General features: G+C 37.5%; 2 protein-coding genes across 5 annotated transcripts in view; one reads left to right on the plus strand and one right to left on the minus strand.

Annotated features, from left to right (window-relative positions):
- LOC135849335 (uncharacterized) overlaps nucleotides 1-15,860 on the minus strand; it is a 38,828-nt gene extending 22,968 nt beyond the window's left edge. Inside the window, exon 1 of the mRNA XM_065369714.1 lies at nucleotides 15,665-15,860. Coding sequence (XP_065225786.1) covers nucleotides 15,665-15,724 — 60 coding nt within the window. The 5' untranslated portion in view covers nucleotides 15,725-15,860. The remainder of the gene's footprint in view (nucleotides 1-15,664) is intronic.
- Nucleotides 1-21,414, plus strand: part of LOC135849338 (uncharacterized) — a 181,731-nt gene that overhangs the window by 90,698 nt on the left and 69,619 nt on the right. The window contains exon 1 of one of the 4 annotated variants that reach the window (XM_065369720.1): nucleotides 16,600-16,815. The exons of the other annotated variants lie outside the window; for them this stretch is intronic. Coding sequence (XP_065225792.1) covers nucleotides 16,665-16,815 — 151 coding nt within the window. The 5' untranslated portion in view covers nucleotides 16,600-16,664. Of the gene's footprint in view, nucleotides 1-16,599; nucleotides 16,816-21,414 lie in introns of those variants that run through there. 4 annotated transcript variants of the gene reach the window in all.

Consider the following 21,414-nt stretch of genomic DNA (forward strand, 5'->3'; position numbering starts at 1 on the left):
TCACCGTTTTTGGAGCAAGCTCCGTCCGCAGTGACGCGTGCACAACCGTCAGGTTCGATTATGACGTCCTTGTTAGGAACAAGTTTATGTGTCCAATTTTGCTCAATAGTCATCGATGGAAGTTTATTTTTTTCTAGCTTGCGCAGAAGTTCAATTAGGCTGTGGGCAAAATTGTAAGGTGCTTGTTTGTGAGGCATGCGCTCGCTAATGGGGTCTGAGATGCCCCAGGCTTCATTTGGCTTAAAGCCGAATACACCAGGGGTGTTATTAATTTCATCCTCAATATCGTGAATATATTGGTACCAATTTGCATGGGTAGTGTAAGGATCGTGTTCCTTATTGATTTTTGTGCGCAATTTGTCACCAATGACTCGCATGGTGCGTTCAACCGATGAAGATTGAGGGTTGTATGCATTTGTATGCGAAACTTTAATGTTACGATCTTGGAGTAGGTTGTACCACTCTTCGCTAATAAATTGTTTACCGTTATCAGTGATGACTTTTTTAATTGTGGTATTGTACTTAGCAATATCTTTTATTATGTATTTCATTTCTAGGCAGACATTTGCAGCCTTAATCTCAGGCATTGAGCGAATCCAGTTTTTACCGGTAAAAATGTCCTTTGCGACAAGTAAGTATTTCGGATTTCCTTCCAGAGCTGGCACTGGGCCATAAATGTCAACTGAAATGACTTCTCCTATGCCGAAAGCTTCAACTTTTCCAAATTCAATGCTTTTCGCTTGTGAATAATTTTTGTTTAATTTGCATACCAAGCAGGCATTGGTTATTTCACGAATGTATTCGAGTGATCGAGGGTGATAGTAGATGCGTCGAAATGCCATATCGAGCTTGTTGGCACTTGTATGGCCATATGCGGTGTGTAAGAAATCTACAGTGTCATAGAATAGTTCGTCAGGTAGATAGGGTACCTGTGTTTTATCCGGTAGAATTTTCATTAAAATTGGCTTTAGTTTTACTTTTTTCTAAGTAGTATCGGATTCACTACGTGTGTCGGAAGACGAAACTTCATGTGTAGCCTTTCTTTCACGAACTGCAAAACGTTTTTGTAAATGTTTCTTTTTCTCAATTTCGGACTTTTTGTCCGATGACTGATATTGTCGTAATTCTTTGAGCAACTTACCACATGTTTTGTCTTTATGTTGATATGTAGTAATATCTGATAACTTAGCCATTAATGTTGGTACGTGTTCATCTAGAAAATTTATGTCGTACGTAGTTATCAACGTTTGAAAATTCTTAATCTCTAGTTCAGGTGCATGTAACACGTATAGCATTCTGTTGGATGATGTAAGCGTAAAACGTAAATCAAAACAATTTAGCATCGTAATCCAATATGCAGCTTTTCTATGAGTTTGCATCATTTCTCGATATCTGTTTATCGTAGCTAGTAAATGAGATTTGACGTTTATTACACGTCCATGTACCCACATTTGGAGTTTTTTCAAAACTTGAACAAGAGCCATCATGTCTTTATCGAATGGAGTGAAATGTTTTTGATGCTCCTCGAAAGCTATTGATACGTATAGGCATACATGTTTTACTTCCTGTTTCCTGACTGGGTCGATTGTTTTGTAAAATAATACCGCATTCATCGCGTCAGCTGTATTTTGCGTATCTAAGCATAATTCGCCATCAGGCGGCGGTGGTTGTATTTTAAAGTCTTTGCAATACTCAGTTTTAAGCTCCTCGAAAGCTTTTTGCTGTTCTTCACCCCACTCTATTTTGCCATCTTTAGCATTTTTTCCTTGAGTAGTTTCATAGATAGGTGCAAGTATTTGCATGTAATTAGGTATAAAGTTTCTGTAGAGGCCAGTTAGGCCAACGAGTTGTAGTAATTGTTTCACCGTTGTAATGTGAAATTTTCCACTTTTTGTATGTTTGTCTACGTAATCCATGAATTTTTTAACTTTGTCACTTTGTTTAGCGACTTCATTTTCGGATATTACGAAACCTAAGTGTTCCGCGTAGGTGCGGAAAAATTGAGTTTTATTAGGGTTCAATTTTAACCCATTTTCTCTAATTTTGTCGAATACGTAAATTAAACGTTCTTGTGTTTCTTGGAATGTTTTTCCGGACACTTTTACATCGTCTACGAATTTCGTAATGCCTTTTTGGTCAGGAATAACCTTATTTATCATGTAGACAAATTCTCCGCTTGATATGTTCAGGCCATAAGGTAATCTACAAAATTCGTAAACTTGTCCGCATACTTGGAATGCGGTAAATTTGGGGGAGGCCTCATCAAGGACAAGTTGCCAAAAACCGCACGTAAAGTCAAGTGTGCAAAACAAATTGTCGCCTTGATTTTCGTAGATTATGTATTCTACTGAATTAGGCTCAGTGAGCACTTTTTCTAAAACTTTATTTAGTTCATCGGCGTCTAAACATAGCCGTATATCACCATTTTTCTTGATGACTGGTGCAGTTGTGTTTATGTAATTGGACCTTGAAGGTCTTATTATGCCGAGTTTAAGCATTTTAGAAATGGTACGTCTGAGCGCTTCAATTATTTTTTGTGACGGTCTGAATTTTTCACCTCTCCAGTGTTTTAACTCAGGTTCCAGACCATGTTTAAACTTGAAAGAGACTTTTTCGCCTCGATATCTTCCAGCATTGAAGCTGAAAATGTCTGAATAGTTTTTTAGTTTTTCCCAAGCAGCGTTTGCTTCTTCTAGCGTGATACGCTCAGTAACTACTAAATTATTCAAATCATTTTTCATGTTTGTGAGGTAAAGCTCTCTAGCTTTGCTTTGTTCGTGAGCCCAATCTTCATCCATGTAGAATGTATTCTGACTAATTAGGCGAATTGCTTCTCGCTTATTTTTTCTATGCACTTCTACCTTCTTGATCGGGTAAATTTGTTCAATTTCCTGAGGTGTTAGGAAAGGAATGTTAAAGGACTTTGCCTTTTTTGGGTGGCACTCAGCATATTCGTGCCCCTAGCGATGATTGATTACTATACCAAGGTGACGCATTGATAAGCGTCCAATCAGCAGTGATTTGCCTGCAGTATCGAGTACGTAAAAGGGTAGGCATACCCTATGTTTGCCTAATCTTACGCATATTTCAACGCAATGAGTCATCGCACGTACGAGTGAGTTATCTGCCATGCGCAAGTTTACAGGGTTTTTTAACTTTACGTAGCGAATTCACTGTGGGTGTTCACGAGTGATGTAATCAACGAGAGTTTTCGTCATAAGATTGGGCAGTGCCCCAGAGTCCAGCTGCGCTGGTAAAGGCATGTTGTTAATGAAAATAGGTATTGCTGTAATATGGTCAATTTTCATTTGACTAGGGTAATGAGGTTTCGAATCCTCGGGAACATCATCTTCGTCGATGGTAGCAGGTGCATTTATGCCAACATTGTGTATTTCAAACGTAGGCACTACGTCATCAGGTTCATCGAACCCGGAGTCAGTGTCGCTTTCGACATCGTCGTGTTCCTGAATGTTCAGCGGATTCGGAATTTCCGTGACTTTGTAAATATGTTCTCCCATATCTGGGGTGTGTTTGAGAATCATAACCAACGGAGGTTCAATGCCATCTTTTGATTTTTGAGGTTCAAAATGTACGTAGTGATCGTTTAACGTTAGTACATTATGTAAGCTAGTGATAGCATTGTTGAGTTCCACATTAGGGTCACATTGGATTGCGTTGTCAGCAATTATTTCTTTAGTATTGTCCTTATTAACCTTGATCGTTTTGGGACCCAGTGGTGATTCATACAAGTAGTATTTGGCACCTTTTGTCATACCTTTCGGTATGTCGTAGAGTTTTCTCATTTTAACTTTAGGTGGGCTCTTGCCATTGTTAATGATTTCTATTTTATGCGTTTCGAGTGCCTTTAGTTCGTGCGGCATTTCTATGAGGTATCGGTTTAGTGCGTCATTTTCAGGCGACTTTTTAGCTTCATCTTTAACGATTGTGCGTTTTTTATCACCGCGTTCGACGATTTCTTTATATCCTAATGGAGAGTTGTACTCGTATAATCGCGATAGTTTTGCCGCTTTGGTGGGCGGTTCGTATGTAATTTTATAAAATAAGCCTTTGTGGCCATCAGGAATATATTCCCGTCGTTTATATTCGCCTGTCGCTGGAGAACAGTCAATTCTTTGTGCCAATAGTTGCACGAGAGCCCTCATTGTGCTCCTGTTTAATTTGACCTGTTCGTCAATTTCTTCCGCTTCTTCATTTCCAAAAGGATCTGAGTCAGCTTTAGCGTTTGAAAAATCTGAAGGGCTAATGCCTTCGTGTTTCATTAAATGCTGACACATCATGTCAAGTATTATTGGGTACATGCATAATTCAGGATAGTACCTGTTCATTGCTTCGCAGTAATGGAATCTATTCATGAGTGGCATTATGCATTTCTCAGGTGATGCTTCTGGTTGTACGTAACAAGAATCGTCTGTGCGAGTTATAATTTCATTACATAGAAACATGTACGCTAGATCGCGTATAAACGTAATACGGGGGTCTTCCGCTGTACGTATGAATATGTCGCGAATTTTAATGTATTTGCCTAATTTAACGCCGTGTTTTTTATCGCGATATGGCAATACTACGGGCATAAGTAGCAAAATATGTTTCGCTTTATGAGCGTCAAAAATCATGTTTGTCAGTGTTTGTAATTTCTTTTCAGTCTCTTCGAACTGTTCACTAAAAAAATTTAATTCAACTTGGCAAGCAGATACGACGAATGTTGTATTTGGGGGAAATTTAGCATTGCACACTTTGTCAATTAACTCATTTAGGCTTATCTGCTCTTATACGCAAGATGGTAAATTATAAGCTTGTCTTATAGGACCTCTACAAATAAATTGAACGAGGCTATCTCCTACCCATTGGTAGTCATTTAAAATCAATGATTTATTTATAATTGGAGTCTCTAATTTACTAGATGTAGACTCCGTGTCATCTAGCGTTTCGTGTTTCCCGGAACTGTGCCAGATATAGGTTGAGTAGTCGTCTGGGTAGCACCAGACGTGGATTGAGGTATTGGTCCCATAGTTGTTAACGGTGCCGTAGTAGGACCTTGCTGAATTGCAGGTATCGTAGATTGTGGCGAAGTATGTAGGTGTTGGCGGTGACGCGAACGAAATACCAGCCACATTAGTTGCCAGCGTAGCTACTTCTTGTTGCGCTCGCAACATAGATTGCACTTGTTGTGCTGAAAACATACTCTCCTGAGGTATAGGAGATGTTGGGGTGGTCGAAGGGAGTTGTGTTTGATTTTCCACTTGCGTCTCCGGTACGTACTCCTCGCCATATTGATCGAAAGCTAAATAAAACGCCGGTAGCGCATCAGTCGCGGGTTTCCCCGATCCATCACGGGAAAAATCCGTGAAAACAGGTGAATCTGATGCGTTCATGAACTCATCCAGGCCTTCCGGCTCTGCGAGCTGGCCTGTGATCGGTGACCACTCTCCAATGCAGTGACCGTTAGCATCATATGCTAAGTATTTTACTGGGTAGCTTTTCGCTTTTTGGTTATTGGGCGGGGGAAAATTAGGCACGTTGCCAGTAAATGGTACCATCTCCTTCGATGAGGGAGGGGGAGGTGCAGCAATAGCTGGCTGCTGTTTTGATTTTGGGTACTGGTCGGCCCATCTACTGTGATTATAACCGCCTTTCACTCGGCGGTATCCGGCTAAAAAAGGATTTATCGGATTGCCGTTAATGGCACGGCCCTGTAAATTATGGTAAAGATAATTTTCACTTGGCATCCCTAGTGGATGCGGTATATTAAAAAACTGGCGGTCTTCGCGCATTTGGTTTTGTGGTATGTCGGTGCGCCTAGGGTCGCCGTTCTGACCTCTGTAAAATGGTTCCAGTTTAATTTCTTGGTGCCACAGACGTTGGTAGTTTTCAGAGATGGACTGCAAGTTAGCAATAAATTCTTCAGTAGTCGTCGTGTGCGAAATTGGCAGATCTTTATGGAACTGCTCTGGCATCTTTGTGCGCATCATTAACATAGTAAACGAGGGTGGGCGTAGCCCTGAATGTGTTAGAGTACGAGTCCAGCGAACTAAAAACGCTACCAATTCTTGTAAATTGGTTGCTTTATTTACTCGATCACATTGTAGTTCGGCTTTCATCTGGACAGTAGTATTCCAGTAATAATTTAGGAAGCTCTCTTTAGTTGCTTCATATGACGCCGTATTGAAGCATGTTTGCCTCCATTGTGCAGCATCCTTTGTTTGTACGAGAGATTTGAATGCTGCAGCTTTTTGCAACTCGTCAACTTTGTATAGGTTCATGTGACTTTCAAACGCTTGAATAAATTCATGTGGGTGAAATCTGTTTGCTTCAGTGAACACGATGTCTGCGTTCTTCATTGTGACGTAATCGTTACGAGGGGGTTGGTTAACCGCTGCAGCTGTTAGCTGTAGCTGCTGTGGTGATGCTTCGATCACATTTTTCGTACGTATCATTTCTTTCGACATCATAACACGCAGTAAGGTATTCTCTTTTGTTTCTTGTATATTTTTATCCAATTTTTCATCTGTTGCATTCTGACGATATGTAATCGTTTTAATCGCATGGTTAGTACTCGATTGTAAATCCGCCAATTCAGTGGCTTGTTGAGTTGCCCAAGCCTCAAAATCAGTGATGGATTTTTGTATGCTAGCAAAGTTGCTTCGAGATTCTTCGGAATTAAATGCAGAATTACGAGCTGAAATTTCAGCATTTGATGCAGAAGTAGCAGCATCTTGAGCCGCGAGGCGCGCGTTTTGTGCGGCTTGAGTACTAGTTGCAACATCGTTGTTGCATTGTTGCTGCTGACGGTACAGATTTAACATGTGTTCCTTCTGTACGTTCCATCCTTCACGTATGGACGCAGCTATTATTGCGCTTTCAGCATTATCAGGAAGTGCTGGGAAATTAAATTCCGGCAGTCCGTTGTTGTCCGACATGTTAACAGAATCTTCGTAAACAGTATCTGATACGGATTTAACTGCACTGCGGCGTGATTGGGGGTTTTCCTTGTAACAAACGTTCGTTATAATCTACTCGACCTACGTTACGAGTGCTACGGCGCAGTGGCGTGTTTGACATAAATAATGGCACAACGTGTGTGAGAATAAAATTTATTTCGTAAATAAAATGTACACAAAATAAATTCACCGTAAGTGTATATGAGAAGCCTGATACCGTTGTAGTATCTTCACACGAGGTACGCACCGAAAAAAGCGCGCGAACTCGTGGAACGTTTGTAGTAACCGTTGAATGGTAGCAGCGGCGGCTACGACACAATCGTACGAGTCACGTACACGATAGCGGCAGCGGCGTGGGTGGGCCGGCTGCTACACAATGGTGGCACGTTGTATCCAAATTTGGGAACGATCTTCGCCTCGTTTTGGTCCAAAATCCGGATTTCTGGACACGTTCGATGCTAAAAAAGCTCCTAGTTGCAAATTTAGGAAGTTAGCGCTATTTTAACATGCAAAAATGAGCTGCGATGCCCAAGGTTTAAGCGCACGCGGTTGCGTGAGAAAAAGCGTAAAAGAAAGCACGTTAACTACCTAACTTTGACGTCAGGCGCCAATGTAAAGATAATATAGGTTTTTCAGCACCCCTGAAGAGTGTGTAGACTTACCCCGGCTATGAGTAATATTACCTTTATATGAAATAAGACGAGAACGCGTTGCTTTACGAATTATTTATTCGTTACGTTACGAACACGAATGATATATTAATACAAATGCCTCCTTCGGCGGAATTATTATATTAACACAGTTTAAATGAAATAAACACAATAAACTCAGACACGATACATAATAAAATAATACACAATAAAATAAGACACAAAATGAAATAATAAACTCAAACGTGGGTACAACACCACGATGTACCAATAAACTTAGACAACCTGATTAATAAACTTATACGCGGACCACACTCTACACGATAGTACGAATGTAATGACGGCCGCGGCGCCGAGCACCGGACACGTAGGTCCAGCACTCGACGCTTTCCAGTGGTACCACCACAAGGGTGGTAACTGTCCCTAATATCCCTTAGCAGGACCGCCATATATCCCTCTCACAATCTTAACAGATCTGATGTTATTCTGAACAAATCCCATCATATTCAGTGAGATGGAAGTTATCAGATCATATCAGATGTAGGTAATTAAATCCTGTCAAATTGGTCAAGATCAACCTGATCAGTCGGATCACATTGGATTTGACAAGATCTGAACATTCTCTGGATCCAATTCAACTTTTCAGACCTTATCAGATCCAATATTTTCCCCTGAATAGATTAGCATTCGTGTGAAAGTTCTATTTACCAGGATAAATTTGGTTAACGAATCGTCTTTATCATTTTTTTTAAAAGCTTGGTCAACTTTTGGCCATTCTTGAGGATGAACGACAGAGATACACATGATCCACGCAGCCCATTGATCCTTTCCGTCACTATATTTTCGCAATATATCGGCGATATATTTATATTTATCCTTGACATATCGAGCTGCAAAGGATTTACTTGTTTATTAGATCCATAGTACACAACTAGGTACACATGTCCAATATGGTACAGATTGTCCAAGTAATGGGTGATTGTTTGTGAAGAAAATACCAATTGAAGAGTAGGCGTCGGCAAGATCGTGATTCAGTTCATGGGTATGAACGTTATCTTGAATTATATCTTCGATGGTTTTTCCTCCGTTCGCCTTTTCAAATTCTTGGATCACTGCTCTGACGTATTTGATTGATTTCCACATCAGAATTCGTTCTATTTCTTTACGTTTTTTGTGCCAGCCGCCGTCGTCTTGTTCTAAGAGGAAGAAGCAAGTGTGAAGTTGATTATTGATCGAAGGATGGATGTTAGGAGAGGAAGGAAAAGTATTCACCTGCTTTCAGTGCATTAGCATCTGCCACAATAGAATTTTGGTCCAAATCTCCTTCTTCAATGGGTTCACGATTATGCTAGACGTGTAAGTCGGAAAAAAGCTGAAGAAATACTGGGAATTGAATGAGGATATTTCACAGTAATATTTATGCTTACCCTGACCCATCTTCTTAACATATTCTCGAACGGATGTCTTTGATATTTGCGAAGGTCTTTAAATTTGGTTAATTCGTGACCTGATTTATGTTCGATTATAAAATATCATTCGTAGAAATTGAGGCCTATAGAATCAAATGCCTACTTCTCCACTTTTTTTCGAAAATGAGTTAAGCATGGTTTGGTATACTACAACATGTCCCGCATCTGATGAAAATGTCAACATTTGAATTTCGGTCAAGGAAGTATGGTAAAACAGCGTGTAAAGTTAAGGGTTAGAATCAAAACTCTACTTTTTTAATGGAGAAGTCGAGTTTTCAAACGAACCTGGCGGATTTCGAATGAAACACTAGTGTTATGCCTTGAAATTAGGCTTGAAATTGAATAAATTCATCAAGTGAGGACCCTTCCCCCAAAAAACACCTTTCATTTTTATTAACAAAAATTATTTTTTTTTACTTTGAAAAAAAAGGAAAATAATTTCCATTTCCAAATGAATGGTCAAAAATGCAATATTATTTTAATTTCTCAAACTTTCCAAGCTTTCTTCAACTTTTAGCACCATATTACCAGAAAAATTTTTGATTAAGTGCCCTAAAACGATGTAAAAAGTGTACGGTTGGAGACAAAACTTCACTTCTCCTAACTTCAAACTGCCCAGGAACTCTTACGGCAACGCGTAGGGTAAAACAAACATGTGGGTCACTATCGTCTTGTTGGTACAAAAATATTAGACATATTACCTCGGTATTTTATGTTACGATAAATGCTAGGGAGGTTTTTTGCGTTTTTCTCAAAAAGTTCGAAAATGGAGAAGTAGAGATTTGATTCTAGTGGCCTCAAATGAGTTTAGAAAACATGAATAAAGTTTGAAAAGTAACGAGGATTGCATTGCGGATAGTTTATAGTTTTGTAAAAAGCGTTTAGTCGGCTTAGAATTTCTTAATTAGTCTACTTACTATCATCGTATGTTTTTATCATTTTCCCCATATCCTTGGTCAGTACCATACCAATTATTATCCAAGTTTCGTCTAAAACGACAAAAAATCCTTGCAAGTATTGGCTAAGTACAACGTTTTCATCCTCAATTAATCCAAAGCATAAATCCATGAATGTCGATGTGGAATTTCTGTTTCTTTGCGGAGGATACGTATTCAATATTTAAAAAAAATAGGGGTCCGAACAACGCATGTGAGAAATTAGGGTCCCATCTTAGTAGAGTTTGTCGGTAATGATGTGTGTGTGTGTGTGTGTGTGTGTGTGTGTGTGTGTGTGTGTGTGCGCGCGTGCGTGTGCGCGCGTGTGTGTGTGTGCGCGCGCGTCGCGCGCGTGTGTGTGTGTGTGTGTGTGTGTGTGTGTGTGTGTGTGTGTGTGCGTGCGTGCGTGCGTGCGTGCGGGCGCGCGCGTGTGTGTGTGTGTGTGTGTGTGTGTGTGTGTGTGTGTGTGTGTGTGTGTGTGTGCGCGCGTGTGCGCGTGCGCGTGCGCGTGCGCGTGCGTGCGTGCGTGCGTGCGTGCGTGTGTGTGTGTGTGTGTGTGTGTGTGTGTGTGTGTGTGTGTGTAATTTCAACTCATAAAAGAAAAAAACCTTCATCTGGTGTAATTAATGGTGGATGAGATGAGATCACATTATGTCGTCGTGAATGTGTATATTCGGTAGGTATGATCATTTTTCATCTGATGGGGAAAATATGGTTTAATTTTTTAACTCTGCGATCGGAAAACAGTAAAAAAACGATTTTTCTACTAAAATGTAAAAATGTAGATATTCTGATCTCTTTCCAAAAAAAAGTTTTTGATTATAGCTAATTATAGGTAGGTAGGTACAGGTCATACATACTTTGCATACAGTTGATTAGAATTGGTCCAGAAAGTGATTTGTCGATATTGGACCAATCCTTTTCCTTTCTTAGGCAGCTAGGGAAGCTGCAATTTATCACTTTTCACTAGAGTACATGTAAAGTGATTTCAAATCCTTTAAACTGTGCTGTCTACAACTCTGCAAAAGTTCAACTTTTAGGTAGGTGAGTGGTTTTTTTCCCTTTTCATAAAAGGTTTTGCAAAAATTCTGTTTTACAAACTTTTTATTTTATGTTTTTTTGTATTTTGCTCAAAAAATGAAATTTTTGACGTCCTCGAATTTGAAAAGTTTTTATACTAGGTACGTATTCCGAAATTGCGTTCTCTTCCAAAGGATCTGCAAAGAACTTGAAAAAATTCATCAAATAAATTATCCGAAAGTTTTACTTTTTCATCTTAAGGGTTTGCCAGCCTCATTATTACTCATTTTCTCCAAATTATACGCAGTTCTTGGAAGAGGGATAAAAGAAGGAGGAGAAATTTTGAGTTAATAATTGAAATTCCAGAACTTTTCTGCTATGTAGATTGCTCGTGGTTTGCTTTTGATCTTTCTCACACAAATTCACTCCCCAAAAAAACATCAATCTTGTCTCCAGGTTTCCTAAAAATCATGGTATAATTTTAAAATATTTTTGATAGGGAGAGAGAAGAGGCACAATTGAAAAACTTGACCGTTGACTGTTGAACTGAAAATTTGGTTCACTGTGAGAATTTATGTCGCCGTCACCTCGAGAACTAATTTTTAGCTGCAGAAGTTGGTATTTCAACTTTTTGGTTCATATTTTTAATTTTAAAATTATTTTCAAAAAAAAAATGAATATTAAGATAATAATCTGAAAATGAGCTTGCTTAAACCTTTTCACCTTCACCTTAAGACATAATTTTTAGCTTACGAAGTTGGTATTTCGACTTTTGGAGTATTTTAATTTTCAAATTATTTTCAGCAAAAAAAAAAAAATGAATATTGAGACAAAAATCTGCAAATTGGCTGGCTTAAACCTATCAAAGTCAATCCCTCAAATCAATTGTGACAGTTTTCGAGCCAATTTGGAGCCTCTAGAAATTCTTAATTCAACTCCAGTAACTTAGAATCATTATAGAAGGCGTTATAATCGACTTCGGCAGCTGAATACTTAATTATGTATGAAGTTCGATATTTTAGATCGATTTTTGCATGTTCATCGCAAATTCAAGATTACGAGTTTGAAAGTTCATTTTTTCATAAGTGTTGCCAAAAAATTTCAAATTTCATCAACTAAAACCAATAAAAGTTTGCTCCTAGCTCTTTCTTAATCGATTCCAGAAATTTTTAAGCCATTCTGGAGCCTGCAGTTTTAGTTGATTTTTCTCAAGCAATTTCAAATTGCTTCACCAAAAATTGAAAAACAACAACTTCAGTAGATCAAATTGGGGTTTTGAGACGGAGATGAAATCCTCTATAATTTCCTTGGAAAACCAGTCTTCAAACTATTTTTTTTTTTAAATTCCCAGTTTGAAAGGAATACCTATTTCCATTTCAACAAATGAAGAGTGATATTCCAAAACTCGCTTTGTCCATTTTTATCGAAGTTGGGTTTTCAGCGGTACCTGGTAGATGAAGTATCAACTCACATTCCTACATCATCAACCTACCAAAATGAGGTGTTAAACTCACCTAAATAGCCAATTCACTGAAAATTAAAAAAAAAATAATGTTCCAAAACGCGCTTTGTCAATTTTTATTGAAATTTTTTTCAGCAGTATTTAGTGGATGAAGTGTATACCTACACTCCTACATCATAAATCCACCCAAATAAAGTGTTAAACTCGCCTTAAAAGCCAATTAACCCGTTTAAAGGGAAACTGTTTTTCCTCTTTCCTGAAAAGTTGTGAAAATGGACAAAGCGAGTTTTGGAATATCACTCTTCAAATTTAGGAGCGAGGAAGAAACTTTCCAAGTATGTAATTTGTTCGTTCTGCAGGTCAGTTTAAATCTCAATCGTATGAATTTGAATACCTGCGCTTTATTTTTCATTTATTTTTCTATTTTTCATAAGGTATATTTCGTTTTTCGAATTATGACAAAATTAAATTTCATTTCATTTTATTCGAATGTTGGTTTTTTCTAATAGAAAATTATTGCCAGTTGAGTTTGATCACCATGTCGGTGATACATTAAAGCGAGCATGTGGAATGAAGTGTATAGGTACAAGGTAGACTATGGCGGAGGTGATGTTGGTGATGGTGAACCTGGTGCTGGTGCTGGTGCTGGTGCTGGTGTTGGCATTGAGGTAGGGTTTGATGGTGGTACTACTGTTGTCGACGGTGCTGATGGTGCAACTGTTGTTGGAGATGCTGGTGGTGTTGATGGTGTTACTGTTGTTGGAGGCTGATGGTAAAGATGGTGCGAAAACAGATAGCCACGGAACAGATTTTTCAGTGAACGTCGTAGGTTTAGTTGATGGATCAACTATTACAGCCATCATCTCACTCATCACTTTATCTTCGGTGTTTGTTTGCTGTTGAAAATGATAGCAAAAAAAATGATTGTATAGGTATGCTAACTAGGTGGGAATATTTAGTTTACGGTGAGTCGAATTACCAGGATGAATTTACTCAGCGAATCATCTGTCTTGTTTTGTTTGAAAGCTTCGTCAATTTTGCACCATTCGTCAGGTTCTACGACAGCTATACACATGATCCAGTTAGCCCATCGATGTAGAGCGTCGCTGTATTGGCGTAAAATGTCTGCTATGTACTGATATTTATTTTTAATGTAACGAGCTGTCAAAGTGTAAAAATTTGAAGATGAACCCATAATTATATTTATTTTAGTGTCAAGATATAGAAAATATAAATGATTAAATTTACCTAAGGAAGCATAGGCGTCGGCAAGATCATGATTCAATTTATTTTTCTGAATGTTCGCAATGATAATATCTTCAATTCGTTAACCTCCGTTGGCATTTTCAAATATTGCTATTACAGCTCGAGCGTATTTGAATGATTTTTTCATCAATATAGTTTCCAATTGTTGTCGATTTTCGTGCCAGCCACCGTCGTTTTGTTCTTGAAGAAAATGAAAAAGAGAATTGAGTCAAAAATTGTATGAACTGTTGATGTTTACTCAAGGGTATTTTTGTACTGGATGATAACTCGTTAACTGACCTGCTACTAGGAGGTTTGCATCTTGCTGAACATTACAACTGTTAAGTTCCCCTTCTTCGTCTTTTTCGCGATCTTGCTGTGGATAGATACACACATTCTTAATATTAAAAATGAAGCATGTGTTTCCAAAACGCACCAAGTCCATTTTCAAAGATTCTGAGGTTGCAAGGCCATCTAACATAAAGTTGCGGCCCAAAAGGGCTGATTTTTTGATACGTTGTGCCCAAGAATCTTGGCTACACCACATCAAAAAATCAGCCAATTTGGGCCATTTCTACATTTCCAAATTGTACCAAGTACCATGAATTTCTTATCAATATTTTTTTGGACTTAGTGCATTTTGGAAACACATGCTTCAAATAATTCTATATTGAAGTTATTAGAAAAAGAGGTGAATTTCGGAGTAACGAACCTTGCACCAAACTTTCAACATGTTCTGGAATGGGTGTTTTTGTTTGTCCAGCATGTCTTGGAATTTCTCTTTGTGATCTGATCAAACGAAAAATGCATTAGAGTTAATGAAAGAAAAAGCAAACTAGCTTTTGGAAAAAAAACGGATTGAGAATCATTGAATACCTACTCAACCTCTCCGAAATTCTATAGGTATAGGTATCAGGATGCATTAGGTACTTACATACGTCGTACGTTGTTATCATGAGCTGCATATTTGGAGTGAGCACCAACGCAATAATTATCCAAGTTTCGTCTTGAAATTGGAAAAAAACTGCCAAATATCCGCTGATAACTATACTCCATTCTTTTACCAAACCGAAACATAGATCTTTGAATAGAGGATTTGATCCATCTGTAGGAACATAATCATCACCGATGAAAGCTATCTGCGAATGTGAGAAATCAAAACAGAAATTGCTTATGAATTGATCGAATGAGCTTCAGAGAAATTGAGACTGATCTTGAATAAAAATTATGAAAATTCTAAATTGAAGACATGGCTTACTCCTGAATTTGTTTTCGTTATCAGTTCGTTTATGGCGATTCTGTGACCTTTATCTCGATATGTTAATATACTGGCTATAACTTCTTCCTTCATTTTAGAATCTACGATGGCTTGGGCATCCTGATCATCTTGTGAACATCCAGGAGGAGGAGAGAAGTAAGATACTATACTGTTGACGGGATCCGTTATCGAACCCTTGGGAAATTAATTTGAGAAACTAATGATACAAATTTTCAAACAGCTTGGAAATTTTTGGTAAAATTCGAGGGGAAAATAATTTGCATCGTGCAAAATGTTGATTTAATCAGATCTGACAAATAATTGAATTGAGAGAATTTCTGCATCTGATCTGATCTCATCAATCATCACTGAACAGGCTTTATTTTGGATCAAATCAGATCCGATCACTTTCTTCTGGATGTATCAAGTCTGATGAGATCCAAATTCAGACACAAACATTTTCCTCGTAAGCAAAATATGCACTTGGTATATTATGATTTCATCTATTCAGGCCCGATCAGATCTGCTCATATACTGTTATTTTTTCGATTCTATTCAGCGCAATTTTTTCCCTTTTGATATCTAGCTCTATTTTTTTTTTCAATTTGATTTTCATTAAATGAATAATGAGGCTTCAAAATTATTGCAATATTTGTGAAAACTTACCTCAATTCCCATGATCATCAGTAATAGACTTATGATTACAATATTCAAATTGTCCATCATTCTCACAATCACACTAATATAGGTACATATAAACAAGATTTAAAACGATGTTTGCGACAAACATCCAGTAAATAAGACTCACATAGCGTTGCGTGCAATTTTTTGAATGAGTATTGTGTATGAGCAGCTGCTCTTAATGTATCGTAAATGTAATATAATGTATTTGAACAATTCAGTGCAGAGATACGAGCCTAATGGCGGGGACCAACTAACACGTTTGAATTGAAAGCAATGCCAAACTCGATAATCGACGATTTTTGTTACCTACATAAAATTATGTCTGTAAAATAAAAAAAATAAATAAATAAGTAGGCCTAACTCGAACAGTAGGTTCTGCAAAATCACGATGCTTAGTCAAATTCTCATTTTCATGTATTCATCTGTAGCAATAACACAGGTACTTATGTATTTTGAAAAACCAATTCAATGGACGTTTTAGGTACTGGTCACATTTTGTCAAGAAAATTTTCATTTTCATCAGGCTCAAGTTGTTTGGACTTGCACGGAAGACTTGGTAGATGAATATTACACTACAATACCGACAATAACCGCAGATTTTCTTCCGCAAGATGAAAAAGACGCTCAAGCTATCATAGACAGTGACAGAAACGAGCAAGTAATCGCTGGCATTTTACCATACCGAGAAAAAATTCGACGATACGCCATAAGCCAAAAGGTGTTGACCAAAATTCCTGGAACTTATGCATATGTAAGTAATTTTGCTGATAACGCATAATTCCAAATAAGTTGTGGTGTCCACTCAGATCAAATTGTATCCAGGCGATGTTAAAATCTCATCAAATTTAATCCTTTTCTATTGATATGAATACTTTTGAATTTTTTACTTGCACAGACATCGGGAAAACAGTCTCACACTGTAGACAATTGGGTCACTGGCACTTATATACCTCAAAGAAACCTAAATTCGACGTCGACATTCATGGATTTATGCTTTGGATTGATTGAGGACGAAAACGTCGTGCTTGGCAATTATCTAAAAATATTTTTCGATCGCCAAGACGAAACTTGGATAATTATCGGCATGGTGCTGACCAAAGATATGGGAACCATGATAAGAACCTTTGACCAAAGTAAGTTCGACCCCGAGAAATATGTACTTGTACAAAAGGAGGAGAGTGTCGTTAACGTTTACTAGCACCGAGTACGAGGAAAGATAAATTTTGCAACAACCTGTACCGAGATAATATTCGACATTTCTGTTCAAAAAATCAGCACATGGAATTTCATTCAAAAATTTACGAAAATATCAAAGACATCCGTTTGAAAATATGTTAAGAAGATGGGCCAGGGTAAGAATATCCTCATCTCAGAATTCATCCTCTTTTTAAGATATGTATATTCGCTTACCAACTCATTTGTTTTCTCAAAAAACCTGGTTCATATGTTATTTTTAGCACAATCGCGAACCTATCGAAAAAGAAAATATAAATCATAATCAAGTTATGCTAGATACACATGCTCTAAAAACAGGTGAATGTTCACTGAAATTTTCTTCGCCCTTTCCATCATTACTGACAACCAATACCTGAGTACTTGGACAATCACGAGACTTTTTTTCAAAATTTACAACAGGATGAAGGTTGGCACGAAAAGCGCGAACAGATCGAACGGATCCTGATGTGGAAATCAATCAAATACGTCAGAGAAGTGATACAAGAATTTGAAAAGTTGAATGGAGGGAAAGCCATGGAAGACATCATTCAAGATAATGTTAAGGCTAGTGGACTAAATCACGATTTGGCTGACGCATACGTCTCTATTGGTATCTGTTTCGCAATCCATCTCCTGTTTTTGGAATAATTCTTACAATTATTCGTTTTAGCAATAAGTCATAAAATCACTTTGCAGCTAGTTACATCAAGGATAAATATAAATATATCGCTGATATATTGCGAAAATATAGCGACGGAAAGGATCAATGGGCTGCGTGGATCATGTGTATCGCTATCGTTCATCCTCAAGAATGGCCAAAAGTCGATCAAGCTTTTAAAAAAGATAATAAAGACGACTCGTTGACCAAATTTATTCTGGTAAATAGAATGTTCACATGGATACCTACCAATCTATTCAGGGAGAAAATATTGGATCTGATAAGGTTTAGAAAGTTGAATTGGATCCAGAGAATGTCCTGATCTGATCTCATCCAATCGGATCCGATTAATCAGGTCTAAACATATTTGATCAGATTTAATCGCATCTGATAGGATCTGATTGCTTTCATCTAACTGAATATGATGGGATTTGTTCAGAATCAAATCAGATCTGTTGAGATACGATCTATTTCTCGACTTGATCGGAGCCTATTTTTTTTTTTGCCCCAAGCAACGTTATATGAGTAGCTGTCAAAATACTTATGTTGCACGTTCATCAAAATCTCATAATATTTCAGGAAAAACTCACCACTGATAAAATGGCGGAGATGATCGCCTTAATTATTGACCCAAACTTTAAACCTACAACATTTACTGGAAAATCCATTCAAGATAATGCTGGAAAACTTCCCAGCATGCTACCGACAGTACCTCCAACCACTTTGGCACCTTCTTTTTGAATCTTTTGTTACCTGTAGTTTAATGTCTGCGTTTGCCAAAATAAATGAATATCAGTGGTTCATTGTTCTTTGAAAAAAGTTTTCCTGCAGTTCTGGAGCCTCCAGCGGATTTTTAAAAATCAAAATGGAGTTAGACAGTCGAAATATTTACTCTGTAAACTAATTTCACTTACGCTATGAAGTTGAGTGAAGGGGGTTTCCAGTCGTTTTTGTATTCCGATCTGACAAATATTTTTGTCCATTGATTTCATAATTCTTTGAAAATTTGATATTTGACATTAATTCCGATGTGGATTGCAGGCAGCTTCAATCCATTTTGGAGCCTCCGGTGGTTTTTTTTTAGAAACTTCTGTTTTTCAAAAAATGGCACAATTGTAGTGTAGAATTAATTTCGGATTTCCAACCTTGTTCGGTAAAGTTTTATGGAAATTTCGAGCATTGAAAATGTACTGGAGGCGCCGGTATTTTCCAAAAGGTCGCTGGAGGCTCCAAAACGATTTAAAATCTACTTGCAGTCGACTTCATAGCGTATTGAAATAAGTTTACAAAATAAATTTTGGCTTTCTAACTGCTTCGATGAAATTTTGTGGAAATTTCAAGTTTCAAAAATTTTCTAAAGGTTCCAAGAATTTTTAAGAAGTCGCTGGAGGCTCCAAAATGACTTGAACTCACTTCAGTCGACTTGATAGCGTATCTGAGTTGGAGTGCAACGTGAATTTTGGATTTCAATCTTCATTTGATGAAATTTTGTGAAAATTTCAAGTTTCAAAAATCTGCCGGAGGATTCACAACTGCTCAAAAGGGTTTGAAACCGTTTCCATTCGATTGGGCATGTCGAAAGTACGATACATCTCAAATTTATTTTTCCAGGTAAATTATTTTTTTTTATTTCCAACTTGAATTTGATTTTCAAAAATTCACCAAAAATCAAAAAATACACTTTAGCACTTGAAATTTTGACTGATGACAAATTTTTACATGCTCTTTCGATCTAGTTGTGTCCAGCAGTCCAGTTCAAAAAATTTCGTGCGAGTCCTATATTTTTCAAATTGGTAACAATTGCTGAAAAACTGGCAATCAGTTGATCACAGTTCTTTAGCACTCACATTACATGTTTCTGGACACCTTGAATGCAAAGTGTAGCCTATATGTATGTAATTTGTTTTCCATGCACACTTTGTATGTACAAGATAGTTGTCCTTGAAAAAAGATATTCATTTGGATTACTCATTTTATTTTTCAAAATGAGCGAGTTTTCCTCGCGCTGATTTAATGTTGAATGCTGGGGAAAAAATGAAAACGTTTCGGTAATTTACATTATTTGATGGGTATTTTTCGGAAAATTAATTCGCACTAAAAAACAAGTACATAAATATTCGAAAAACTGAATAAATAGTTATGTACTTGGTAATAATTTTTAAAATTATGGTGATTTGAAATTATCATTGTTAGCGCATTTTCACTGTTTCATCTTCTTTTTGCACACATTTTGCATCGACGAAATCGTAATAAGTTTCTGTTGGTGATAAGCATTGTAAGAAAATCACAGATTAAATTACTTAGGTACATCAATTTGTATGGGAAAGGTAACCTTGTTTGAAGTTTTCTCAAGAACTCAGGGGTTTGAGTAACCTGCACAACAATCACAACATGCTTTAAAACAATTTTAAAAGGTTGAATAAACCACGAATACCTGTATTCAAATTCCACTTTCATTAAATATCTCATTGATGATTGATTTTTTTTTCAGTGATAAAAAAAAATGAACGAAGAGTTGAAATTATATAAAAAAAATTACCTAGGTAAAAGTAAGTAAATATTCTAGGATTGTATGTTAGACTTCAAATAGATGGAGCCGGTGTTGTGGGAGGTGCTGGTGTTGTAGGAGACACTGGTGGTGGTGTTGAGCCTGATGCTTTAATTGGATTTACTGGTGTTTGAGGTGGTACTGTTGGAGTGGCTGGGTTTTGTGCTGGTGCTGATGGTGCAGTTGATGTTGCTGGATTTGGTGTGGATCCTGGTGCAGCTGGGGTTGAAGTTGATGTTGCTGGAGTTGGCACCAAAACAGTTGGAGATACTGGAGGTGGTGCAGCAGAAGCTGGACCCAAACCAGTTTGAGCTAGTTTTGGAGTAAATGTGGCCGGTTTATACGTCGTCGGATCTACTATCATAGCCATCATTTCGGCCATTACTTTATCGCCGGTGTTTTGTTGCTGAAAAATTAAACAGTGAAAATGAGGATTTCAATGTCTGCAGCATTTATTGATTGATGTCCCTACACACATGTTATTGTGTTGTAGAAGACTATGAGTAAATTTACCACAATGAACTTGCTCAATGTGTCGCCTGGATGATCTTTTTGAAATGTTTGATTAACTTTGGGCCATTCTTCAGGCTGTACGACTGCTATGCACATGATCCAAGCAGCCCAATAATCTGATCCATTGCTGTATTGACGCAATAGGTCAGCTATGTACTGATATTTATCTTTAATGTAACGAGCTATGAACATACAGTAGCAAAAATTTACGATTAAAATCGAGTATTTTTTTTCTTACTGATGAATTTGATAATGGTATTCAGAGCGGATACCTAGAGAAACATAGGCATCTGCTAAATCGTGATTCAGCTTGTGGCTCTGAATACATTGAGTAATGATGTTTTCGATTGGTGTCCCTTGGTTGATCTGTTCAAAATCTTGTATTACAGCTTGGGCATATTTGATGGATTTTTTCATCAATATGTTTTCTATTTGATCGCGATCCTCGTGCCAACCACCTTTATCTTGTTCTGAAATACGAGTATGATTGATTGGTTTTTTTTCTTCAAAATATTCCTCTCGATTGAAAAAAACTTTGTTCTTTGGGGAAAAAATACCTACCTGCTTTTAAGGCATTTGCATCTACTACAACAGTGCCATGGTTGATTGGTCCTGGTTCGTCTTCTTCACGATTTTGCTACATGATTAGATATAATAAATTATTGGTTATTAGAAGCTGAAGCTGTGAAAGAAGTGGTGTTTATTTTGGCAAATTAACGAGAGATTCTGAAGACCAACTAACCTTGCACCATACTTTCAACATGTTTTGAAACGGATGTCTTTGCTTATTTATCATAT

The sequence above is a fragment of the Planococcus citri genome, chromosome 5, assembly GCF_950023065.1.
Source record: "Planococcus citri chromosome 5, ihPlaCitr1.1, whole genome shotgun sequence".
Lineage (NCBI taxonomy): Eukaryota > Metazoa > Arthropoda > Insecta > Hemiptera > Pseudococcidae > Planococcus > Planococcus citri.